Here is a 27915-nt window from a genome sequence, read left to right as displayed (position 1 = left end):
AAAAAGAGAGGTTCTCAGAGGTTCCGGGAAGGGTTCAGCTGATCAGTAGAAGAAGTTAGACTGAGTTCAATTTATTTTACTAAATGTGTGGTATTTGTCTTAAAAAAAAAAGAGAAATGCAAAATGAAGTAATAGATGAATACACCATATAATATATGAAACACCTCTTGCAACAACAATATACAGTATACAATTAAGTGCTCCAGCCTGCCAAGTGAATTTGCATGCCTGGATTCAATTTAATGGTCTCCTGTTCCAGATCCTTTCTGCCATTCCACTGTTTGCTCCAAATTCCCACATACTTCACACGCACACGCATGCACGCACGCACGCATGCACGCACACACACACACACACACATAAATGGATATAATTGACTTATTATTCAACTGTGAAGTAATGCAAGTGAATACATTGTTCTACACACAGGGATCATGCCTATATAAGCCAGTGGATTTGTAGCTACTGTGGAAATGATGTTGGCATTTAAAAGGATTATAATCACTCACCACCCGGGGTTTACCGTTGATAATGCACATACAGCATTTGAATGTAAACTCCTGAGCTTTAAAGCCCAAATACCATTGTAACTCAGCTTAAATAATAAAGAGTGAATTTAGATTCCCTTCCTTCAGGTAGATTTCTCAGTACATATTTTTCACAGGTTGGGATCACAAACAACAACTTGCCTTCATATGCACGTCTTGGTAAGTGAATTGGAGTATATATTCCCATCATTTATTTGGATAAGTTTAAATCTTTACATTACTATTGGCTACTAGTGCTAACCCAGTATGGTATATCCATAGGGACTTCCAGGTTTGAAGTGGCTAGTAGCCTATCCAATGACTCCTCCACAGTCAATGATGTCGGCCTCTGTGCAGGTTGGATAGCCCAGCCTGCAGCTACTGCTCTCCAGCCCATGAACCATTGGTCCTACCCAGAGTACCTCCAACAACATGATCCCACCACCACTAACTCCACCACCTTGCCCCTCACCACTGACATGTACATGGTGGGCCCATCCTCCATACTCACCTACACACACACACCTCTTTTTACCAACTTTGGGGAGAGTGAAAGAGCAACTAATCTTGATGCCAATTGAATTAACCTCTACGGGATGGGTGTCCCTAAACCGGGACGGATGCTAACGTGTGCTAATGTGAATAGAATGACGTTTTAAACAACAGCCAACTTTCCGTGACATAGACATGTCTTAAATGGGCAGAAAGCTTAAATTCTTGTTAATCTAACTGCAGTTCTAATTAACAGTAGCTATTACAGTGAAAATGCCATGCTATTGTTTGAGGAGAGTGCACAACAACAAAACATTTTTATCACGTCAACTGGTTTGATACATTCACCTCTGAAGGTAAATAATGTACTTACATTCAGTAATCTTACTCTGATTTGTCATCCTGAGGGTCCCAGAGATAAAATGTAGCATAGTTTTGTTTGATCAAATAAATGTATATGTTCAAATGTAGGAATGACCGCACTGGGGGTCAAAATCAAAAGTAACAGTCAGTATCTGGTGTGGCCACCAGCTGCATTAGGTACTGCAGCGCATCTCCTCCTCATGGACCGCACCAGATTTTCCAGTTCTTGCTATGAGACGCTACCCCACTCTTCCACCAAGGCACCTGCAAGTTCCCGGACATTTCTGGGGGGAATGGCCTTGGCCCTCACCCTCCGATCCAACAGGACCCAGACGTGCTCAATGGGATTGAGATCTGGGCTCTTCGCTGGCCATGGCAGAACACTGACATTCCTGTCTTGCAGGAAATCATGCACAGAATGAGCAGTATGTTTTTTTGTTTGTATTATCTTTTACTAGATCTAATGTGTTATATTCTCCTACATTAATTTCACATTTCCACAACCTTCAAAGTGTTTCCTTTCAAATGGTATCAAGAATATGCATATCCTTGCTTCAGGTCCTGAGCTATGTATGGGCAGTTTGTCATGGGCGTCGTAAGAAGCGGACCAAGGTGCAGCGTTGTGAGCGTACATTTTCCTTTTATTTATAGAAATGTTGCCAACAAAACAAGGAAACGACCGTGAAGCTTCACTTCGGCTATAATGCCTCTAACAACGTCAACTACCCACACTGAAAGGAGGGGAAAAGGGCTACCCAAGTATGATTCCCAATCAGAGACAACGATAGACAGCTGTCCCTGATTGAGAAGTTAGATTTGGGTATGTTATTTTAGGCAAAAATTTGAAAAAAGGGTATGATCTTTAAGAGGTTTAAAGCATAAACTCTGTAAACATTCCATCATATCCACAGAGCATAGTAATATACACCTTCACCTGTACAAAATAGTTGTAACACAGCTGGTGTTTGACTACAAACACATCCACTGTTGTCGGTGCAGACCCTAGCACCTACGTCCACAGCCCTCACGCAAGTGGACCTCCAGGACTCAGTGTTGACTTATATCCCGTGGACCCAGCCGCTAACCACGATCCCTACATCGGGCGTGCAGTTTGCTTTTCACCCTGCCACTCTGGCTAGGTCTCAGTTGCTTCCCATGTCCATGACAGTGACCCCCACCATGCCCCAGCAGGACCCCCAGCCCCTGGAGCAGAGTCCTGCTGTGGCTGAAGAGCCCAACCCTCTGGAGAAACTTCTGGAGGACCAGGATCAGGATGACAAATACACATATGTGAACAGTTCCTCAAACTTCATCCCCAGTGTCTAAGATATATTAGTGTTGCAGCCAGTCATAATCATTTTTGAAATGTTTACAGAATGTTTATGAATGTTTTATCTATGGGTTATAAATGAATGTATTATGTCGGTAACCCTTGTATTTCTATTGCTCATAATTCAGGTACATGGTGCTTGTAGTTATTCTTTCCTTTATGTTGTAATGTACATTGAAGTACTGTGAATTGCTTTTTTTATGATGTAAAAGGAACAGTGTTGTAGTTTGACTAGTTCTATTATTTACTTTACAAGAGTTTTGCTGAAAAATAACTGCTGTCATGTATTATAGATGCTGTAACTGAAAGACAGGCCTTGAATGATTTGTCCCGCATCAATTTAAATTACTTGTAAGATGTTTATTTGTTAAAGAAATACCTCCTTTCTGACAACCATAATCGAATACAGTTGTTTTAAAAGTAGTTACCCTGAGACGTCATTCAATTGTTAAATGAACCCATATTGATATTTATCCAGGGTCTGCTTTGAAGAGTATTTGACATAAAACATGAAAACATCAACTTGCCTGTAGCCTTGCACTCTCTTGTCATTATCTTTTGAAATCAGAAGTCAGAAGTTATGGCTGTCAGCTAACTATGGTCCAAGAGTGGGAAAGGCCTTGGTTCTCTGTTTATCTGGCTGTCCCATCTGTGGCTCCCCTGAGGGGTTTTTATGTCTACCACCCCCCAGGCCCCAGGGGAAACCGTCAGAGAAGGGGCTCTGAAGCACACCTGCCACACCCACCTGAAGAAAACCAACTACTACAGGTCTGAGGTCCAGCAAGACTGCTCTTGTGTTCTTTCAGTTTATTGGTTTGTGTTTGAAGGAATGTTACGTTACAGTATGTTACATTACAGTATTTAGAGATCCTGAAGACCGTGTGAGGCTTCAAAATGTATTATGTCAAACATATTCTGTCAATAATTGTTAAAACCTCTACTCTCTCTGTATGTTTTTAATGAAAGTTAACTTGTAAATTCATTTGAATGCCATTACTCAATTTAAGACTTCAATAGCATACTAATACGTTTCAGAGTGGACAGAACTGACAGTTCTAAAGCCTCATACGATATGCTCTAAACACAACTATTACAGAACATTCTGATTTTCAGTTGAAGATTAAACAGAAAATGCTTATCTTTATCTTATCAAAATTAAGTATGACATGAAACACAGCTAACAGTGTAAGTGTTCAGAACCTTTACTCAATACTTTGTTGGAGCACCTTTGGCAACAATTACAGCCTCGAATCATCTTGGATATGATGCTACAAGTTTGAAACACCTGTATTTGTGGACTTTCTCTCATTCTTCTCTGCAGATCCTCTCAAGCTCTGTCAGGTTGGATGGGTAGCGTCGCTGCACAGCTATTTTCAGGTCACTCTAGAAATATTAGATTGGGAGCAAGTTTCCGTCAGGGATTTCTCTGTAATTTGCTCCATTCATCTTTCCCTCAATCATGACTACTCTCCCAGTCCCTGCCGCTGTTTCTCATGGTCTGAGTTCTTTAGAGGCCTTTTGGCAAACCCCAAATGAGCTGTATATGTATTTGTGTTTATTATGGATCCCCATTAGCTACTGCCAAGGCAGCAACTACTCTTCCAGGGGTCTGGCAAAATCAAGGCAGTTATACAATTTTAAAAACATTACCATACATTCATCACAGAATTCACAACACACAACACCCTCAGGCCAATACTCCACTACCACATATCTACAACACAAAATCTATGTGTATGTGTGTCTAGTGCATATGTTATCATGTGTGTGTATGCATGTGTCTGAGCCTATGTTTGTGTTGCTTCACAGTCCCTGCTGTTCTTATCTGTTGTTTAAATATAATTCTACTGCTTGCATCAGTTACCTGATGTGGAATATAGTTGCATGAATAGAGTTGCATGGCTCTATTTAGTACTGTGTGCCTCCCATAGTCTGTTCTGGACTTGGGGACTGTGAAGAGACCTCGGGTGACATGTCTTGTGGAGTATGCAAGGATGACTGAGCTGTGTGCTAGTCGTTTAAACATACCGCTCTGTGCTTTCAACATGTCAATACATCTCACAAATACAAGTAGTGATGAATTCAATCTCTACTCTACTTTGAGCCAGGAGAGATTGACATGCATCTTATTAAGTCCCTATTTGTTGCACCTGACCACACGATGGAACAATGGTCCCGGTGCGACAAAACTAGAGCCTGTAGGACCTGCCTTGTTGATAGTGTTGTTAAGGATATAGAGTAGCACTTTATTATGGACAGACTTATCCCCATCTTAGTTACTGTTGCATCAATATGTTTTGACCATGACAATTTACAATCCAGGGTTACTCCAAGCAGTTTAGTCACCTCAACTTGCTCAATTTCCACATGATTTATTACAATATTTAGTGAATATATATTGAATGATTTGTCCCAAATACAATGCCTTCAGTTTTTTAAATATTTAGGACTAATTTATTCCTTGCCACCCATTCTGAAACTAACTGCAGCTCTTTGTTAAGTGTTGCAGTCATTCCAGAAGCTGTAGTAGCTGATGTGTATAGTGTTGAGTCATCCGCATACAAAGACACACTGGCTTTACTCAAAGCCAGTGGCATGTCGTTAGTAAAGATGAAATGAAAATGACAGCTGCCCTGGGGAATTCCTGATTCTACCTGGATTATGTTGGAGAGGCTTCCATTAAATAAAACCCTCTGTGATCTCTCAGCCAATCATCAGTCATTTGTGTAAGTGCTGTGCTTGTTGAATGTCCTTCCCTATAAACATGCTGAAAGTCTGTTGTCAATTTGTTTACTGTAAAATAGCATTGTATCTGGTCAAACACAATTCTTTCCCAATCGTTACTAAGGGTTTGTGACAGGCTGATTGGTTGGCTATTTGAGCCAGTAAAGGGGCCATTTATTAATATTTTATTTATTTTGTTTTATTTTTTTTTACCTTTATTTAACTAGGCAAGTCAGTTAAGAACATATTCTTATTTTCAATGACGGCCTGGGAACAATGGGTTAACTGCCTGTTCAGGGGCAGAACGACAGAACGGCTGACCTTGTCAGCTCGGGGGTTTGAACTCGCAACCTTCCGGTTACTAGTCCAACGCTCTAACCACTAGGCTACGCTGCCGCCATTACTATTCTTAGGTAGCGGAATGACTTTTGACTTGAAGGCACACACTTTCTGGTATGTTTAAATTGAAGATATGGCAAATAGGAATGGAAATGTAGTCCGCTATTATCCTCAGTAATTTTGCCATGAGCCTTTTACCGAGGAGGGGCTTCTGTCTGGCCACTCTACCATAAAGGCCTGATTGGTGGAGTGCAGTGCAGAGATGGTTGTCCTTCTTGAAGGCACAATCCTGTCTCGGAGCTCTACAGACAATTCCTTAGACCTCACGGCTTGGTTTTTGCTCTGACATGCACTGTCAACTGTGGGATATTATATAGACAGATGTGTACCTTTTCAAATCATGTCAATTTAATTTACCAAAGGTGGACATCAATCAAGTTGTAAAAACATCTCAAGGATGATAAACGGAAACAGGATGCAATTGATCTCAATTTTGATTCTCATAGCAAAGGGGATGAATACTTTTGAAGTCGGAAGTTTACATACACCTTAGCCAAATACATTTAAACTCAGTTTTTCACAATTCCTGACATTTAATTCTAGTAACAATGTTCGGTCTTCGGTCAGTTTGGATCACCTCTTTATTTTAAGAATGTGAAATGTCAGAATAATAGTAGAGAGAATGATTTATTTCAGCTTTTATTTTTTTCATCACATTCCCAGTGGGTCAGACGTTTACATACACTCAATTAGTATTTGGTAGCATTGCCTTTAAGTTGTTTAACTTGGGTCAAACATTTTGGGTAGCCTTCCACAAGCTTCCCACAATAAGTTGGGTGAATTTTGGCCCATTCCTCCTGACAGAGCTGCTGTAAACTGAGTCAAGTTTGTAGGCCTCTTTGCTCGCACACGCTTTTTCAGTTCTGCCCACAAATGTTCTATAGGATTGAGGTCAGGGCTTTGTGATGGCCACTCCAATACCTTGACTTTGTTGTCCTTAAGCTACTTTGCCACAACTTTGGAAGTATGCTTGGGGTCATTGTCCATTTGGAAGACCCATGGGCGACCAAGCTTTAACTTCCTGACTGATGTCTTGAGATTTTGCATCAATATATCCACATAATTTTCTTCATGATGCCCTCTATTTTGTGAAGTGCACCAGTCCCTCCTGCAGCAAAGCACCCCCACAACACGATACTGCCACCCCCGTGCTTCACGTTTGGATGGTATTCTTCAGCTTGCAAGCCTCCCCCTTTTTCTTCCAAACATAACGATGGTCATTATGGCCAAACAGTTCTATTTTTGTTTCATCAGACCAGAGGACATTTCTCCAAAAAGTACGATCTTTGTCGCCATGTGCAGTTGCAAACCGTAATCTGCCTTTTTATGGCGGTTTTGAAGCAGTGGCTTCTTCCTTGCTGAGCGGCCTTTCAGGTTATGTCGATACAGGACTCGTTTTACTGTGGATATAGATACTTTTGTACCTGTTTCCTCCAGCATCTTCACAAGGTCCTTTGCTGTTGTTCTCGGATTGATTTGCACTTTTGGCACCAAAGTACGTTCATCTCTAGGAGACAGAGCGCCTCTCCCTCCTGAGCGGTATGATGGCTGTGTGGTCCCATGGTGTTTACACTTGCATACTATTGTTTGTACAGATGAACCTGGTACCTTCAGTCGTTTGGAAATTGCTCCCAAGGATTAACCAGACTTGTGGAGGTCTACACATTTTTGTTCTGAGGTCTTGGCTGATTTCTTTTGAATTTTCCGATGATGTCAAGCAAAGAGGCACTGAGTTTGAAGGTAGGCCTCGAAATACATCGACAGGTACACCTCCAATTGACTCAAATTTCTGTATGTCAATTAGCCTATCAGAAGCTTCTGAAGCCTTGACATAAATTTTCCAAGCTGTTTAAAGGCACAGTCAATTTAGTGTATGCAAACTTCTGACCCACTGGAATTGTGATACAGTGAATTATAAGTTAAATAATCTGTCTGTAAACAATTGTTGGAAAAATGACTTTTGTCATGCACAAAGTAGACAAAACTATAGTTTGTTTACAAGAAATTTGTGGACTGGTTGAAAAACAAGTTTGAATTATTCCAACCTGTCACAACTTCCGCCGAGGTCGGCTCCCCTCCTTGTTTGGGCAGTGTTCGGTGGTCGACGTCACAGCTTTCTAGCCATCGCCGCTCCATTCTTCATTGTTACATTTGTTTTGTCTTGCTCCCTGCACACCTGGTTTACATTCCCTAATCAACTGCATATATATATTCCTCTGTTCCCCCCCATGTCTTTGTGTGGGATTGTTTTGTTACATGTTTTGTATTAACGTGCCTAGCTGGTTTTCCCCCGGGTACTATGTTTCAACCAGGAGTATGTTTAATTGTAAAACATTTTTGCTTATTTGTGACTTTGTCACGCTTTGCACTTTTGCCTTTGGCTGGAGGTTTGTTGGACACTGTTGCATCCGTCTGTTGTTTGCTTCTGCCGAATAAAGTGTGCGCCTGATCACAATTCTCTGCTCTCCTGCACCTGACTTCAACACCAGTAGCACATACTCTGACACAACCTACGTGTATGTACATTTCAGACTTCAACTGTATGTAAATAAGGTATTTCTGTTTTTTACTGTTAATATCAAACCTGTTTTCGCTTCGTCATTTTGGGGTATTGTATGTAGATTGATGAGGATTTTTTTTATTTAATCAATTTTATAATAAGGCTGTAACGTAACCAAATGTGGAAAAGGCAAAAGACCTGAGTACTTTCCAAATGCACTATGTCATTAGCTCTGAAGTATGTGATTCTTATCATGGCTCTCAACTAATGCAGCCAGTGTATCTCCTGTATCATTTTAAGAATACAGCACCTTCATTCTGGCTAAAGAGATGCTCCAACATGCCTGCACAGCTGCCCTGAGACTGAGGGCGGGACATGTGCTATGGCTGCCAAGAAGCATCACGGAAAGGCAGCGCTCTGGTGGGCACTCTCCATGATCTAACAGGTTTCAGGAGACAAGGATTAGTTAGGCATTGTGTGAAATCCTTCACATTTAATTCCTGTGATATTGGTTTTGAGTAGCGCTTTAAAACAAAAGGGTTCTATGATGACAGGTAGGGTTCAAAATGAAACATTTTTCATCTGAAGATAATGAATAACCTTGCGAGTATGAGTTACCATACCCGGTCTCAGGGATGGAACAATCTGGAAACCCCTTCGGTCTCCTCAGAGTTAGGTAAATCTGCTTTTTTAGTTTATTTTCACCCCATATATTGAACAACCAGAGTTCCCTACAACTGCAGGTTCTGGTGCCTCTCGGGCAGTTCAAAATGTTGTTTAGGTACCTCCTTGCTGAGGAATGTGATTGTTTTTCTTGAATATTTATCATATTTTGTATTTTATTTAGCATATTTTATAACTCGTGTATTTGCAGGGTTCACTTATAAAATATATATTGGTCTTAATGGTGATTCACTTTCATAAAATAAATAAAAAATAAATAATGTTTCTGTAAATTAAGCACTGCTGGGAATAATTGTATTTTTATGAACTCAGAAGCTAGACCATATAATTGTGGTTCTGGTAAATGGTACTGTATGCATAAATAGGTATTTTTCTTATCTCATAGCTTTGAGAGATGGGGGGGAAAACCCAAATCCAATCTCTGCCAAGGTGCCATGGGTGAGGTGCCATGGGTGAGATTGCTATTGGCCTGATATCAGGTAAATTCATCTTCTCCTTCAGTTAGTGCCAGATGCTTCTATAGGCTGGTTTGCCATCGTAAATAGCCAGACTACAGAGTCACATTTTGTGGTTTTACTATAACATTCAACTTGCTGTAAAACCTCGTTTAATAACCTTTTACTGCAGTTGGCTAAATCAGGGTCACACAGAGTGATTCTTGGTAGTCTTAAACAAATCTACTTTGAAACAAAAGTATACACCTCACACACATGCTTATGGTGTAATGAATACTCAGAGAGAAAAAGGTCTAGATTCACAAGCTGATCGCTGCAGGTGTTTATTTCACCTTCACAGAAGGCAGGAATCGTGGTCACCGGCACACAATGGTCATACACAAGTAGGCAAACAGGCAGGTGAATCAAAACTAGGACTGAAGGCTATAACTGGTTCTCACAAATGAGCTAGGAAAAGACTTAGTAGACTCTAAATGAACAATACCTCACAAAGGCACAAACAGAATGAACTGAACTAAATAAGGAGCTGATGAGACCAGGTGAGTAACTAACACAGGTGAAATCAATGAACAAAGATGAAAGACAGGGCTACGTTCAAGAACACACAGAGACAGGGCTACGTTCAAGAACACAACGAAACAGAACACAAGGCTGACTAAGAAAATAAATACAGAACCTTACATATGAACTTAATTTTTTTTTAAATAAAACACCTGTACCATGTCAGATATAGAGTTGAAATATATTACATTTTGAGTTTGCATTCCAATATTACACTTTATATACAGCACAGAAGACGGAAATATATATATTATAAACTGTTTGACATAGAAACACTGGATATTTGGAAATAATCTTTATTCATTATAAATTACAACACATATTAATAACATTCCACCCATGAGGCCAGAGGGAGCTTTTGGTCATTGACTGCAGGAAAGCTATCTTTTTCAGGAGTAATTCTTTCTCCCCAAGTGATCTTGGAAGTAATAATTCTATAATGCAAAGTCTCCGGTGTAGCAACGTAATTCTATGCATTGGATTTCATATGCTTGAAATAAATGAGTTTATAGTTGTGGGGTAATAAATGGCAATTTTATACAGGTGTAAAGCATACACTTTGCAGGATGCGTTGTGCATCATTTAAGTGATTGATGCATTCTGCAACTTATTTGGGCCTAATAAAATAGTTAATTGCATCAACAAGTCTGTTGATTTACAACTTCTTTGACCTGGATTGAAGAGGTCATATTATATATATTTTTGTTATTATTTTATATGTATACAATTGCTCAGAGAACGAGAATGGTTTAACAAATAATACCAAAAAATCGTGAAAATTATTGGCACCCCTGTTTCCAATACTCTAGCACCCTTTCCAATACTCTAGCACCCTCCCCCTTGGGTACTTTTCTTCATATGCTTCTGTTTTTCAACGCCAAACACACCATTGGTGTGCGTGGTGAAAGCTCTTTTTTCATGTCATCTGATCATAGCACCGATTCCAATCCAAGTGCCAATTCTGTTTATCAAACTTAAACCAGCGCTATGGTCAGATGCCATGAAAATATAGCCTTTTTTCAAACACACCAGTGATGGGTTTGGAGTTGAAAAACGGAAGCATATGCAGAAAAGTACCTCATACCTATGGTAAAATATGCTGGTGGATCTTTGATGTTATGGAGCTATTTTGCTTCCACTGGTCCTGGGGCCCTTGTTAAAGCGACAATCAGCAGTTGAGACAATAACAAAGCGACCTCCTCACCCCAGTTTTGGTAAAAAGCTGAAGGATAGGGCTGGGAAAATGTAACCACTCTCAAATTCATAGACAGAGCTATGGATGTAAGGACTGACCATCCATTACATAAAAATTATAGTTTTAACCATATTTTGAGTCTATATAGTGTTTGTTCACATTTACTTTGTTTACCAACATTGTATTGAAACAAGCTTATATGTGGGGTTCTGATAGGGTATGACGGTTTAACTACGCTCAGAAGGCATTTAGAAGTTATATTCTTCAAGCATCAATACGAACATTTCAATCATTCAGAAGTAAACATTTTAGAAAAAGGTTTTAGTGTCATTAACCTCATAAGGGGAGGGTGCTAGAGTATAGAAAACACGGGAGCCAATCATTTTGACCTGTATCTTTTTGAGTTTTTTAAATGACTTTTTAAACAAAATCTCTTTCTCTCAGCAATTGTATTATTATAAAATAATAACATTTCCCTATTTGTTTTGCATACAATATAGCTAAGAACTTGTATTATATATTTTATACAGCATTTTTTGCTCAGCTTTATCAAGGGTGCCAATAATGATGGACCTGACTGTATTTTCATGAGGTACAAATGCACAAGCAATCAACCTTTGCTTTGAGATGCATTCAGACAGGTTCAGACCAATCTGAGTTTTCATCTACTGGGAGAAATTCTGTGTGAAAAAAATGCTACATCAACACAGTGTATTGGTAATACAATAGCTATGAGCAGAGTTCATGCTCAGACTTGCCCTCTTGCAACACTGGGAATGAAAAGGTTGCCCTCAATCATCCCTTGTCTTCAAAGAGTAAAATGTCAGGATACATTTAGACTGGGACTTATATGTACTGCGGGTAATTAGGTCTAATGGCAAATGGAAAAGACCTCTACTGAAACCATGAAAATACAGGGGGACACATACAGCGACAAAACATCTCATCATTGTAAAGATCAGACTTAAGATGAGAAAAACCCAAGACTAAAAAAACAGGACCAAAAAAGTACCACACCGCATTCCTTAAAACCCAGGAGTAAATTATACATTACATTAGGAAATTTGGACCAGGCCAAAATAAAAATGTCTCAACAATAAATCAGCCTGTTTAGAGGAGAAGGGACAAGCCAAATAAAAATGATTGGACAAAGTAGTGAAGATTTGTGGCACTATGACACCTTTTTTTCTGGAGGTCAGATACTCTCTTCCCAAGACCAAGCATGTTATTGGCCTGAAGCTTAAAAGGTCTATAAGGACTAAATAGAACTGGGTAGTAGGTCTGGAACAAAAACAACAGAGTGTAGGAAAATATAGATTTTTTTACACAATGCAATAACAATAGTAAAAGAGTTTGAAGTTTGCAGCCCCAAAGTGTAGGGGAGCTCTCGAAACAGAATTAGAATTGCAGGTGTCATTGTGGGAGCTCTCTTCCCTCCCTGCTCTGGCTTCCTGGTGCTAGAGGGCACAATTTCTGAAAGGTAGAGCACAGGCATGCTAGTCAAGCCAATTTGTTGGAACAAACATGTATGGCCTTGCTAACCCACACATTTCCCAAAAGGAACAAACACTGTTCGGAACAGACCTGTTTGAAAACATCTAGGAATGTATCTAGGGTTAATCATCCCTTTTTTATATGTATTTCTTTCTTCCACCTTTATTTATAGCCGTAAATCAATTAAGAATACATTCTGAATTACAATGATGACTTGTCAATCCCTAAGGACTGGTCAAAAGGCAAGGCATTGACACTATCAATGCTGAGATGGTCAAGAACGACCCCTGAAATTGCATCGAAATGCACAGATAGACCTGTTTGAAAACATATGGGAGTTCATTTAGGAATAGTCACACTCCTCTCTGGCTTGGTTTTTTTCACACAAAAAAGGGAGTGGCTGCAATGGACCACACATTCACTATACGCGACATCATACAACGATGCCTGGAATGGAAAGCCGCTTTATACCTCAACTTGATCTACTTCAGAAATGCTTTCGACAGTGTGCTCAGAAACAGCATTTGGAAAGTCCTCTCATGGCATCCCCCACAAACAAATGACTTGTTAGCTGCCTCTAGAGGGAAGTTGAATTTGCCATCCTTGTTAACAACCTTAAAAGACTGGTTCTCCATCCTCTGTGGCGTACCCCAAGGATGCATTCTCTCACCCATTCTTTTCATGGTTGCTACTGACTGATTCATTAGGAACATTGTAAAAGACCGACCTAGAGGGCCACATCCAGTGGACTCCCTTCTCAGTGCTTGAGGATCTTGAATTTTCAGAGGACATTGCTCTGCATGCTCTTTTCCTAACAATCCTGCATGCAGATGATCACAACTAGATTGAGCCAGTTTGCAGACCAACTGGGCTGGCAGATAAATGTGGAAAAAGACCCACAAGCTGAGAATCAACACACCATGTGTATTGAATCACATATTTTATTATGTGCAGATAGACTGACCCTCATTTTTTAGAGGTAGCTAACCATTTTTTTCTGTTTTCAAAAACAGAACTGCTAATATAAAATTCATAATAATGTTGCTTTGGCAAACACTGGAAATAAAAAAAAACAGTCTATAAATGTGGTACATGTAATTATAGAAAAGAAATCTACATATTAAAATAAAATCTGTAGACATACTGTCTCTCTTTTTGTCAGGAATGGATCTCTCCTTACCCATTTTACATTTTAATCACTTAGCAGAAGACACTCTTATCCAGAGCAATTAGGGTTAAGTGCCTTGCTCAAGGGTCCATCAACAGATTTTTCACCTAGTCGGCTCTAGGACTCTTAACCGCAAAGCTACATGCCACCTACCCCAGTCGTGATGGTGTTATCACAGCAATAAATGAATGTGTTCCTCTGGTTGGTCAGTATTAAAAGGCCTTATGGTTCGAACAGAAGGAGCGTGCTTTACATCTTGTGCCGATATCAAACCTTGTGAAATACTTTTATCGGTTCCGCCTTCCTTACACACAAGTAAGGACTTGATAGGAAACATCAACACAATCCTTTGAAGTGACATTGTGCCAAGTCAGCAAACATTCCAACCCAAAGACAAATAAGAAAACGCTGTGAATGAGAATGAATCAGTGCCTGTGACTTTCAAATATACACATATGTACACATACTGGAGTATGTTTGATCCTCAAATACCACAAGTTATTTTCTATGAAGTAATATAGCTGTTTGATATGTAAGTGGTACTTCAGGGATTCATATTCGGTGCACTCATGTTGGAATGAGATTCACTAATAACGATCGAACGTAGCAAACAGTGAGCTGTTGTTCACTTTCTTTTCAATCCTTCAATGGTGCCCCAGGAGGAATATTACTCATTCATCACAATCACATCCCACTCACCGATCACTTTGTTAAGACACAAGGGTTTGCAACTTATTTTCCCACATTCAGTAATCAATTATTGCAGCTGTTTGAAATTACAGCTACTGTAAGGGCAATTACTGTCAAATTATCAGCTCCGGGGTATACTGTCACAGTTAAGTTATGTTTTAAATGTCACGCTCAAATCTTCCGAAGGTGTATGTGTAGCTCAATAAATGTAGTTTAGGATGATTTGTAACACATACATTTTGAATGAAGTTTTGGCTATGATGACACAGACTCTATGTACAAACAGCACTTCCAGAGAGTAAATCATCTCTTAGCCGACAGTGTTAAACAATAGCCTAACCATACTGTACGATTGGCATGGTTAATAGATCAATTAGATCAAAAATAAAGGCTCAATAGCAGTGTTCTGTCATATTGCGGGTGGCTCATGAGTCTTAGCAGGTGAAAGTGCAAATTGATCTAGGGTGGACAAGCATTTCACTACACCTGCAATAACATCTGCTAAATATGTGTATGTGACCAATACCATTTGATTTGATTTGATTTGACAAGGTGTAACAGGGGATTTCCACAGAGGATTGTTAAACAGGCACTTGGCATGAGAGTAGGGGGACTTTGGAACCCTGAACACACCCTAGCATTAATTTGACTTTGACACATTCCTTTTCAGCACTGAGTGAGTGCTGATTGTCAGTTCATCTGGACAGCATAAAACCCTTTATTTTTTCAATATTATTTTTTACATTTAAGTTGAGAAATTATATGGAACAAATGGTGTGGTACTTGGTAATTGTTTCCTTGTCCTTTTCATTGTGTATTTATGTTGCAAGTAAATATTATGCTCAGAATGAAAGATGTGTAGAAAGGGAGCTGTAAAGAAGGAGGCAAGGTTGCAAAATAATACTAAATAAATGTTAATCAGGTGCATAACACAGCATAACCGATTATATAAAATGGAGGGTGGTTCCCTATCCCTAAGAGCTCAATATCCCCAATATCATTCTAATGCATGGAGTTCCTCCAGCCCATTGAGACCTAACTAAATAGAAAAGACTGAGAGACAAGACAGACAAATTTCTAAGTATGATTAAGGTAAGGAATTCAATAAGTAAATGTGTCATTTGACTGAACTATCCCTTTTATGTTAGTGGGACCACTTTCAGTTGTGTATGAATGATTTGCGAAGCCTTATAAAGGGTTATGAAGGGGGAACACTCACTTCAGGGCTTGAGACAATTAGATGAGCTGAATGTAATAGGAGATGAGGTTAAGGTTCTATATTAGGTACAATGCCTGCTTTGTTTTTGAAAAGCTACACAGTTTTCTTGTTTAGATACCTTTTCATACAATGAATATCCTTTATTTGACCCAAAACCCTGCCTTGCCTCCACTCCCACCAATGGTAGAACCCAAAACAGTACCAAACCACCATTTGTCAATCAAGTTATAAGACAACTAATTTAGGCCATTGAGCACCACAGCTAACTTTTCCAATTGGCTGGAATAGAAACCCAGGAACCTATGAGCTGCCAGTAAGAGTTTTAAATATCAAATGGGGCCCAGGGTTCAAATAGTATGTGTTTTTTTCATATACTGTACTTTGAGTGTTTGATTAAGCCTGCCTGGAGTGTGAGATGGGCGGCACATTTGTAATTTTGGGACTATTCCATTGGTTCAATTGTGCCAAGCAAGCTCAATCAAGCACATCTAAATTATCTTAAAAAATAAACAAATACTATTTTAACCCAGGTCTGCAGATGCAAGCAGTGATGAAATCTGGGCCAAACATTTAATAGTAGCTCATAATGTAGGCCCTAAAGATTTCTTTAATTTCATATGTTCAACATCAACTAGAGGTCAAGAGAAAGGACCATACTTGAAGGCCCCTCTTTCAACTATTGTACTCTCCTTGTGTGCCATGTATGCAATTGCATCCCTCCTCCTCCCCTTCTTTGCCTTCAGTCTAATACCTCATAGGTTCTTCTGAGGATCTTCTGATGACACGACAAACACTAGCGCTACCTACAGCCCTTGGCTTCCTCTCTTCCAGAATCCTCATTATTAATTCCATTCTGATGAATGAGAGCAGACCCAGACACATGCTTCAGCTCAGATTGTATAAAAAGAGAAAAAGGTGCTCTACTGAGGATTTAAAAATCCAAAAAGAAGCATCTTACCCCAGAACCCTTCACAAGATCACTATCCCAGAAAACTGGTTGGTTAATGAGTTGGACGTCATAAGAGGTCAAGGATCACAGCAGGTATGTGCTGCACTATGCTTGCAGCCTGCATACATGAGAATGATATACTTTTGGATGTGGGTTTATGCTACAATAATCATGACTGCTGCTTTCGAACATAATGTTTAGAATAGAAGACAGGAGAGTGACAGTAAACTACTGGGGTAAAAATAGTCATAGTTATAAGCAGCTGTAACAAATGTACATGAATACATTCTGATTTGCGCGCGCATTTGGCAGGCACTGGATTATGCTTTCTATTACACACAACTCGTGCGCGATTATCAAACCCCCTTTGAGCTGTTGTGTGTTATAAAAACATGAAATCCTTATCCAGGTAGTTATCTTTTATTGGTGCGTATTTTTGGTGAGATGTAACAATATGATCATTTTGGACAGGCAGGCCTACTTCTATCCCTGCTCAACCCCACTTTATCTCGGCCTCGGAGGAGACTTGGATCCCGAGGCAGAGGATGGTGTGCACGGAGGGTAGAGTGGAGACAGGCGTCTCTTGAGTTGGATGTGACCTGATGCGACGGACGTGCACTTGCGTCTGCCTTAATGGAAGATACTTTTTCCACATCCAGAGCGGTCAATGTTAACCTTATTGTTTTGTTTTTCGTCGTTTGTCAGTGGGTTTTGAGATTATTTTTTGTAATGCACTATAAAACAAATTATAGATCATTATCGTCTGTCTATTGTAATTTGTCTTGGTTTATTAGACATTTTTATTTGTGTCTTAGCAGTAAATATGATTAAATAACTTGAAAATGATTGGTCTATTAAAGTTAATGTTTCTAACTAAGCTTCGGTGTGTATCTGCACAGGGAAACTAAATAGTGAGTTGAAGGGGATGATGCTGCTAATTTCCTTTGGGTAGGCTTTTCAAAGAATTTACCAAATGAATGCATCCATAAGAAAAAATATGCTGAAAAAATATACTGGATGACATCATTGCATCGAGGTTAGAGCAGCCCTTGCCCCCCCCCCCCCCCCGTGCCTTATTGCTTAAATATCAAAGTCAATAACTAAGAAGATAGCACTAAGCCCACACATATCCAACATTTATCCAAACTCGGGAATTCTAAAACCATTATTCCAATCATATCAAAAACAGAAACTCGGAGGAAACTTCGACCGCAAACACTCTGAAATGCAAAGCAGGCCTACATCTCAAAACAAATGCCACAAGTGTCAACGTTTGACTTCGAGTTACAGACATTGTTTTGACTGCACATTATACTGTATTTACACAGACAACAAAGACCGAATACATTTTCAAAGGTAGCACAGCTCTGAATTTGACAAATCACGCCTGAAGTAGCTGTCCTCCGCAGGCGAGGCGTATACATAGTCTGATGTGCCATACGGCGCGTATTCTGGAGTGGAGACGCTCTCCTGGAGGTTGCAGTTCTGGTAGTGGTAGTGGTCTGGAACAAACCCATAACTCAAGTCCAGCCTCGTCGGAGAGTTGTAACACGACGAAGAGTAAGACTCCTGTGGCGAATAACTATTGTAATCGACCGGACTTGGCATATTCAGGGAACCTGACGGTGAGCTGGGAGCCTGAAAAACAAGCCAGAGGAGATGTGCATTACTATTCTAGTACAGTATAACGAAACCATGTCCTACTCCAAGCCAAATCTCTGAATTAACAAACAGCCTGAGCTTTGTCAAATATTTCATATGACCGCGCGTAATTGCAAAGAGAGGAGATTGCGCAACTGAATTTGAATAAAGCATACCATGCCATGGCCGTAATAGCCCATATTCGGGGAGTGATTTTCCTGGCGCCAAAGTTTTGTTGAGGTAGCGGGATGCAGAATACCACTGCTGTAGGTCTCGTTGGGGATCATCATGCTTATCAATTGTTGATTATCGAAGCTGTCCATCTGGACGTTGCTCTCTGGAATGGCCCGCGGCTGAAAGATGCAGTTGGAATTCATCTCTTCAGGGAAATAATCAAAGTAATGGCCTATAGGAATGAACGAGAAGGATCAGTAAGAGGATGCACACATAAACACATGCAGGGAGACATGTAAATAAGTGAAGACTCCAGAAGTGATGTCACAGCACCACCAGCCAACAGCTAAAAAACACATTTGAATGCAAGTTTATAAAAAGGTCCCAGTACACTGCACTTTAGGAATGTTGGTCAGTGTCAACTGTATACAAAGATATATATTCCAACTATTCTGCTGTGGTCGTTGATTCTCCATGTAAGTGTCAATCTAGATATTTTACCTGACCGAATCTGATGCGCAATTCAGACTCCGAATATATTTTATAATAGGCTTTTGTGATTTTACAGCTATTCTGCTATTTGCATGTATGATGCATAATGCATTGCCTTCTGTATTTTGGATCAAAGCTTGTTTATTTGATTATGATTTACTGCAACGCCCCCACTGGACATTTCAAATGGCATTTACTGTACTTTACTGTAGGCTACATTTATTTTCGTTAGCAGGTTTGGATACAGTCAAGATAAAACCATTTTTACTATAGAACATTGATTCTGGACCATCCATGGTGATGCTTTTGTCGTACAACGATTTTGGGATCAAGATAATGTCAGACAATGGAACGCTGTATCGACATTTTGATTTATTTGGACATATTTGAACTTACCTGACAAGGAGGAGGAGACGCACAAATCCTGACTCACCAAGCTCTGGGATTTCTATTCATTTAGGAAAATAAGTAAGAAAGAGAGACAGAAAAAACATAAGTCCCCATTCATTTGCAACAGTTCGATTTTTGTGCTGGTTATTTTTCATCCCCTTGAAAGCTACTTGTTACCTTCAAATAACAAGTAGCCTACCACCCACTGTATAGCACAATAATGGCATTTGTTTTGTTTTTGTTTTTTTAAATTCTTCATTTCGGAGGGTTGTGTGTGTGTGTGTGTGTGTGTGTGTGTGTGTGTGTGTATGTGTGTGTGTGTGTGTGTGTGTGTGTGTGTGTGTGTGTGTGTGTGTGTGTGTGTGTGTGTGTGTGTGTGTGTGTGTGTGTGTGTGTGTCTGACAGAGGGGGAGAGAGAAAGAGAGAGAGAGAGAAAGAGAGAGAGAGAGAGAGAGAGAGAGAGAGAGAGAGGGAGATCTATTTCGCTTGCTTTGGCGATGTAAACATATGTTTCCCATGCCAATAAAGCCCTTAAATTTAACATTGAGAGACAGAAAGAGAGAGGGAGAGAAATAGATCCAATAACTACTAGCCTACAGTATGTGTGATCAATTAAGGGAGTAATAATAATTAGCGTCATCTTTGCCATCTTTGCCATATGTTCTGCCAATTGCCATGTGGACATAAGAACATATTTTCTGATTTTTTAATCTAAATTTTCTGTAAAATATCCCATAAAACAACTGGAACTGTCCCTACATGAAAAAATATCCCACTGTTACTGCTAAACGATCATTGATAGGCTACTAGAGAGTAGACCTGGTGGTCAATCATTAATGAGACATGCAAATTCGTGTTCGGGGTAAGGTTGGTGGCTGTTGCGGCAATTGAGGAAGTTATTGCAATGGGGATTTCATGGAGAGAGCAACACCTCCAATTATACTGAGACTGTGTGTGTGTGTGTGTGTGTGTGTGTGTGTGTGTGTGTGTGTGTGTGTGTGTGTGTGTGTGTGTGTGTGTGTGTGTGTGTGTGTGTGTGTGTGTGTGTGTGTGTGTGTGTGTGTGTGTGTGTGTGTGTGTGTGGAGGGGGGGGGGGGGGTTACCATTCTAACCGTTTTAGTTGATGTCTGGAGAGCTCTTTTCTGTTGCAGCAACTGTTTAACGGTTGTCTTCACCCGCACACCCTGGTACACCTTTGGCTTATCTGTCAAAAGAGAAAAACATGTTGTCGATGTTTACTGTAAACAAACTTGAATGGTCCTAACCCTGCCACTCGTGAGCACTTTCACTGCCTGCTGCATACTTTCACGCAACAATTTAATTAGGCCTACTTAATAATTTAAAACATTGGAATATTATTAAAAACACATTTCAATATTACTATAAGATTGTTTTGATCAGGGTGTTTAACGCAATGTATTACATCTAGAATTATTTGTGAATTTCAAACGAATTATGCAATTCGTTTGAACAAACGCTCAAATGTTGCCGAGTTTATTGTATCAATGTTGCCCATGCGAAAGTGTCCTAATATTGTCCTACATAGGTCTATATCCTCTGTAGCCTGCCTCTGCGAGAACCTCGCACGACAGAGACAGGGTTTCGAATTTCACAGTCAATACAGTGGGCTTGCCTTCACACTCATTTCAAGCACAAAGGAAAGCTGTGCAAAAATGATATTGTAAATGTAACGTTTCGATTTTATTTAGCTAATATGTTTCTTTTTATTCTATACATAGGCCTAAAACACAGGTTAAGCGTTGCGATCCATGAAAGGGGGCTGATAGCGGCATATGCCGTGAAAGTAGGGAAGTAAAGTTAGGCTACAGGTAAAGCGGGCAAACAACAGTCTAGTAAGAGTCAATAACAAAGACCCAAAGGACTCCACAAATCCGGTGAAAATAAGGTGAAAATGGAAGACTTCGCTTGAGAAATTCGTCCGATTATAAAAGTAAGTTACTTTTACGCTCCGCACTTAGTCAACATATCATTGGTAGGCCATGGGATAACAATATGAGCTTTAGCCTACCCGACGATAAAATAAAGGTTGTTTTGGTTTTGATGATCATTCCGGTTAGCCTACCGAACCCCCACACCTGACAATTATGCAGTAAAACCATTTTTTTTTCTGTAAAAATTCATCAATTGAAGCAGGACTGTATTTGAAATGAAATTGAATACTAATTTACGCTATCAAAACATAGCCTACTGTAAATTGTCGAGAACTAGGCAGATAGGTTAGAGCCGTTGCCTATACCCACTCTAAACACATGTTCAATGTTTTAGTGCAGTAGCCTAGCGTTTAGATTTTTATGCTAAAATGAACGGTACTCATATATGTACGCCTTCGATTGTATGTCATGGCTTCACTTCTAACTATAAGGGGGTATAACGTTCTTCTTCAATGACTAAAGTCATTACAGAAACGACGCCACACAATGGTAGAACTCATTAAGGCAGTCAGAGACTGTCTCAGGAGTGGAAAGTTGGCGGTAAAGGTGATTCGATAATAGCAGCTGCCGGCAGAATCTAAAGAGGTGTGCTTGGCTGTCAAACCCATCCTTTTAAATATTCATATTCTGAAATGTCAGATCATGATTTGTCTTAAATGTGGCAAATAGTAAAGCTACCCAAAAGACATCCCACTGATTACTGCTTAAAATTACCATTTGCACATGTACATATTAAAGTGTGATTAGAATGACTACAATTACAGTTGAATCGACAAGAATAATGCAAATAAAACCGCGTTTGAGTTAAGTTAACCTTACGCCCTAACGTGGACGAAATGGCCAAAAGTAGTGATGTTTAAGAAATAAGCTAAATACTATTTTAAAAACGTTGTTCAATTAAATTGCCAACTATTGCAATAGAAAATAGCATACATCATGCAGGTAATAGGCATTAATCCACATGAGGCCATTGTTGAAAATTAGTTTACATTATTCTTTAGTTAAAACACGAGTTACATACATTATCTCTAAGGTTTTCATCAGAACCTCGCAGTTCCCATATAAGTGAAACAGCATGTTGTGCAATGTCAATTATTTCCAATCGTTTTGTTCTAACATTTATATTTCTTTCTTTCTTTCAGGAGGAACGTAAAAGAAAAAGAACCATGATCCGATGAAAAAATAATGATAAACTTACCAGACATGTTGTACAAATTAAGAAGGACTCCTGGAAGAAGAGCAGTTATGAGATTCCACAATGTCCTTTTCTGGCTGAGTTATATGGGCTATATCGAAATATTCATAAAAGTCACATAAATTCTCAACACACAAGTCTTAAAACTGTCTCAGAGCATACAATAATACCCTAATATAGCTAGGGATATATTAGTTTGTGAAATTTTCTCTCCATGCCTACTTTTTAAAACCCCTAGAACTCAATGATTTGACAATGATTTGATTGCGCGTTACTTTCAATTTGAATATTCAAAGGCTACTCAAAAATACAGATTTTTCAGTATAAATCAATACATATGCACTTAAAATAACATTTCATTTAATATAATTTAATAATAGTTTATACCCAAACCAAAAAGAAATTGACATTTTGAACATTTTATCCATCTTTTGCCAATCTGCCCATCAGTCCCTCTTCATAATGAGGCACTACAGGAAAGTAACGGTTAGATGTTCTATGTAAACATGACCAACAATTAAACATCGCAGATCATATGTATTTCAGGATGGATGAGCACATCAACACGTTATGACCATACATTTTTTGTCTTATTTTAAACAATAAACTATGACATGTCTAGGTTGTGGGCGTGGCATATGGTAGCAGCCATTTCTGCCATCAATGACTCCATTGCTCCCTCAGTAATTGCATGCTCCCCAATCACTGGAACTCACATCACCCACGTCTTACCAATTGTATTATAGTTGTTTTAGCATTATTTAGTGTAGTTACATGAATTATATAATATAAAGACTGAACGTTTCAGCCATTCACATGTCAAACCTGATTTGACATCCCAGGTCTCCTATATATGAATCGAGAATACTATCTACAAATGAATTACAATGCAAAAATTCGGTTTACAAACGTCTGATATATTTTTTATTAAATGACAAGACTCCCGGATTAGTCTACTTGTGTAGGCTAGGCCTACTTAGATGTGGACAAAGTCATTTCAATTGATAGACTTATTTGAATATTGTTACTGTCCATACCAGTTTAAATTTATAAGAGTTTACAATTTAATACATATGATATGAGAAAATAGCACATTGCTTTAGAGAAAACCATTTCCTATAAATGTTCTTCCATTGTGAGCCTACATTACATTTGAATAACAATTTACAAACATATCAAACAATGAACTCGAACTTATACCTAGTTTTAATTCAAATAGCTTAGATTTCAGTTTTGAGGTATCGATCTATCATTATCCTCACTCATATATTGAGAAAATGCACACACTATCTGCCCAATACAATCTATGGCCTTTCCTGATTTGTACTGGTAGGGGCCTATACAATGATCCCTATTATGTAGGCCTAAATCCCATCATCTCCACTGGGTAGTTGTATTGACAAACTTCTGACCTTCCATAAAGTAGGACCTAGGTCCATTATCCTAACTACCAAGAATATTATGCTAGTGCTCTCATAGAATATCTAACGTTTGACTTTTTTTATTAATTTATTGCTGCCGTTGCAATCCCCCCCATGAATTACGCTATCGTAAGAGACGAGGTAACACGAAACAACCGCGCCATCTAGTGTAGGATATACGTTAGTTGGTTCTCCCTAAGTCTTAATTCGATGTCGTGATAACAGAACAAAGTATAACTCAACAAACGGAAAAGGCATGTTTTTTTCATGTGTCATTTTAGCAAAAAAATATGTTTCATTTTCATGCATTTTTGCAGTGTCTTTTATTATAATGGATTTATAATAAAGAATTCTACTGCCCTATACATTATCTATGTTTTTTATTTCTTGAAATGTATAAATGAAACGCCAAACACAGGAAGCATTGATTAATCAGGGAAACGGAGTATGGTAAATCACTTGCACCCATTGACCAATTCAGATCACTGCATTGTCTTTGAAAGTCAAATATTCAGGTGGAGATTCCCATTCACTTCTTGAAGTATTCTGTGCATGGTCATCTCTGATTGTCTTTCATTATATTCAAGACTTTTCATACCGAGGTAAAGACAGTTTTAGGTTGGATATTCGACGGATATTCTCCTGTAGTTTTCCTTACGTCCATCAACAGCAGTTAGGGACCATCAACATAGTGACAAATGACATTTTTCAAATTTCAATAGCTCTTTAACCATTACTCCAAACACTTTCAAAACTGGTTGTAGCTAACCCGATGGCATAGACGCACATTGCACACCCTTTAGTGTGTCCATTTTTTTTTTTTATCTCACATGGTTTTACATGAATTTTTCAAAATATAGAATGTCAATAGCTTCTTGGTCATGTGACCTGGTGACTTCAAACAAGGTTCAGAATGTCCACTGACTGCCCTTCTATATTGCACACCCTTTAGTTTGTCCATTTTTATCTGACATGGTTTTACACAAAGTTTTCCAAATGTAGAATTTCAATAGCTCCTTGGTCATGTGACCTAATGTCCGCTGACTACCCTTCTATATTGCACACTCTTATTTGTGTACTGTAAAATCACGTGGTGTAACGTACATTTTTCATAGTTTCAAATTTGCAATAGCTCATTGGTCATGTCAATTACACACCTAAGAAGCATACAGTGGATATACACCCATATTGCATAACCTCTAGTCATGTATCTTCTATACTGTTGTACATTATTATTAGTTTGACAATTAGGTGGTTCAGTCCAATGTTGTGTTTACCCTTTTCTTTAATATTTATCTATAATAATTGGTAGTTCTAAGTACTTATTTTCCCTGTTTTTTTTTCTCACAGTGTTTAACAGTGGTACACAATAGGAGAGAGACAGATAATATCTATTTTCGTTAGTATCAACCATAAAGGAAAAGGGCAAAGTACAAGAGTCATGCTATTAATTGTCCAAAGCAGGGATGGAGAGTGAGCTGGTGAGGTAGGCTGGTCAATACATATACTGAACATGTAACCACAGTAATGGTGGCCAGTAAATCAATGAATAAAAATATAACATTGACATATTAAACAAATTGTAGACCTTTAATATTTTCCAACATGTCAACAGAAACTTAACTTCAATTAAGTATGAAACATTTCACGTTAACTTTCTCTTTATCCCTGGTTGATGTACATGTCAGAGCCTCTTCAGTGTGGATGGGGTATTGCATACATTTTCAACAACAAAGACTGCACTTCCAGTTTGTGTTCTTTATTCTGTTGAACTGTTTTGTCTTCATCCCTAGGCACAGCACATGGAACCTCAGTTGGCATGCAAAACATTCAATCTAAAACAAAATTAAGTGTAACACGTTATAAATAATATGAAATATCAATGCAGTTTGATGAATGACGAATTAGCCGTCCATTGTGTTATATCATAAATGGTCTTACATGCAGTCACTGTTGTCAAAAGATTATAAACATGTTAAATAAAGTTACTAACCCAGTCAGTCTTTGGGCCACATCCAGGTACTTTATCAGTGGCACACATGAAGCAGTTGTTGGCTTTGTTGAACTCTGAAATCATAGGCATGAACTGAACATACGGCTGTCCCACACAACTACATAAAAATATTACTTTGAATTAAATGTCATTACCAGACATGTTTAGTATATCCTCAGCCATTTCTTTTCTCAGTTGCTGGGGGGGGGGGGGGGGGGGGGGGGGGGGGTATTCGATGCTAATGCAGTATGCCACAGGATGTTTTTGTGCTGGTCAAGGGCAGTCAGGTCTGGAGTGAACCAAGGGCTATATCTGTTCCTGGTTCTACATTTTTTGAATCGGGCATGCTTATTTAAGATGGTGAGGAAAGCACTTTTAAAGAATAACCAGGCATCCTCTACTGTCGGAATGAGGTCATTATCCTTCCAGGATACCCGGGCCAGGTCGATTAGAAAGGCCTGCTCGTGGAAGTGTTTTAGGGAGCGTTTGACTGTGATGAGGGGTGGTCGTTTGACCGCAGACCCATTACTGACGCAGGAAATGAGGCAGTGATCGCTGAGATCCTGGTTGAAGACAGCAGAGGTGTATTTAGAGGACAGGTTGGTCAGGATGATATCTACGAGGGTGCCCGAGTTTACGGATTTGGGGTTGTACCTGATAGGTTCCATCATAATTTGGGTGAGATTGAGGGCATCTAGCTTAGATTGTATGACGGCCGAGGTGTTAAGCATGTCCGAGGTTAAGACACCTAACATTACAAACTCTAAAGATAAATGGGGGGCAATTAATTCACATATGGTGTCCAGGGCGGAGCTGGGGGCTGAGGGGGGTCTGTAACAAGCGGCAACAGTGAGAGACTTATTTCTGGAAAGGTGAATTTTTTAAAGTAGAAGCTCTAACTGTTTGGGCACAGACCTGGATAGCATGACAGAACTCTGCAGGCTGTCTCTGCAGTAGATTGCAACTCCACCCCCTTTGGCAGTTCTGTCTTGGGGGGAAAATGTATACACATACATAAAGGCATTTTTCAGCTATGATTTTACCACTCAGAATCCAGAATGGATAAGACAATGGGGCCAGCACAGGATGTAATACACCCATACAACAATCTACTTTTTGTAGATTTTTGTTATCTGGAAACTGCTACTATGTGTCAAGAAAAGAGCTCCAATTAGGGGTTAGTGTACTCCTGTAAAAAAGGCCTGGTTTAGATGAAAAACGATTGCCCTGTGTCCCTGTTCATAGGGGCGTGAGAGACTCGTCACTGGTAGAATTGAGTTGGCACTTTGTTGGCCCAAACACTCACAGATCCACAAGGTTGAGGTTACTCATGGACAGCAATTAGTAATAACATTTATTTTGCATTGATGCATTGTGTCTTCTAACTGTCCAAGAATAGGATCCAAAGTGTTAGGAAATATTTGTTCCCATAAATCCAAAGGAGGATGTCTCTCCTCATACCTCTGGCACTTTAGTCAGACTGCCAGACTGTGCAGCACAGAGCCAATCAGGAGAGAATACATACAGGTCAATGGTGCCAATTGAAAGTCAAGGGGTGTGTCTGTGCCTTTTGGATTACTCTCTCTTTACAGAGGAACCTCTGTGGTTAAAGTCTGCTCTGTGCATGTCTGAAAATGACAGAGCTTTCAGACATGCACAGAGCATGCCAAGAGAGTTTTTCACAGTATGTCATAAAAAACTATTACACTTATGAATGCATGTAAAATGTTAATATATATTAGATCCAGTACAATGGAGTAACTAAGACCTGATTTGGAATGCAGTGTGTTCCGATTCCTCCTTCTCTTTCTGTCAGCAGCAGGGTCAACCAAAAGCACTTGGCCTGATGGTTCATGCAGAAACTGGGGAAGCAATATAGAAATGTATTGATCCCTTCAATGATTTTT

General features: G+C 39.3%; 2 protein-coding genes and 2 long non-coding RNA genes across 5 annotated transcripts; 3 read left to right on the top strand and 1 right to left on the bottom strand.

Moving 5' to 3' along the window:
• Nucleotides 1-2360: 2360 nt before the first annotated feature.
• On the top strand, nt 2361-3244 carry LOC109904802 (POU domain class 2-associating factor 1-like; the record flags this gene model as incomplete). The annotated part of the gene is made up of 1 exon (XM_031791418.1): nt 2361-3244. A coding segment is annotated over one exon (348 nt), but the record flags the coding sequence as incomplete, so codon positions are not given.
• A 5502-nt stretch (nt 3245-8746) lies between these two features.
• Nucleotides 8747-24380, top strand: LOC116353634 (uncharacterized). The gene is made up of 3 exons (XR_004203142.1): nt 8747-9011; nt 9405-9498; nt 22542-24380. It is a non-coding gene; the product is annotated as an uncharacterized LOC116353634 (long non-coding RNA).
• Nucleotides 16332-17596, top strand: LOC116353635 (uncharacterized). The gene is made up of 2 exons (XR_004203143.1): nt 16332-16843; nt 17222-17596. It is a non-coding gene; the product is annotated as an uncharacterized LOC116353635 (long non-coding RNA).
• LOC109904715 (uncharacterized) lies at nt 17155-22787 on the bottom strand. Of its 2 annotated transcripts, XM_031790673.1 has the most exons (5): nt 22598-22787; nt 20560-20651; nt 19454-19505; nt 18568-18797; nt 17155-18388 (listed from the first exon to the last, which is right to left on the bottom strand). In XM_031790673.1, the coding sequence occupies exons 1-5, from the start codon at nt 22602-22604 to the stop codon at nt 18101-18103; spliced, it is 669 nt and encodes a 222-aa protein (XP_031646533.1). In that variant the 5' UTR covers nt 22605-22787; the 3' UTR covers nt 17155-18100. The 2 variants fall into 2 exon arrangements, 1 of the variants encoding a protein (XP_031646533.1); XR_004203141.1 differs by lacking the exons at nt 20560-20651; nt 22598-22787 and adding an exon at nt 19625-19767.
• Nucleotides 24381-27915: the final 3535 nt, after the last annotated feature.

Source organism: Oncorhynchus kisutch, linkage group LG15 (assembly GCF_002021735.2).
Source record: "Oncorhynchus kisutch isolate 150728-3 linkage group LG15, Okis_V2, whole genome shotgun sequence".
Lineage (NCBI taxonomy): Eukaryota > Metazoa > Chordata > Actinopteri > Salmoniformes > Salmonidae > Oncorhynchus > Oncorhynchus kisutch.
The sequence above is the reverse complement of the archived record's forward strand: the minus strand, read 5'-3'. Positions and strand labels throughout refer to the sequence as shown.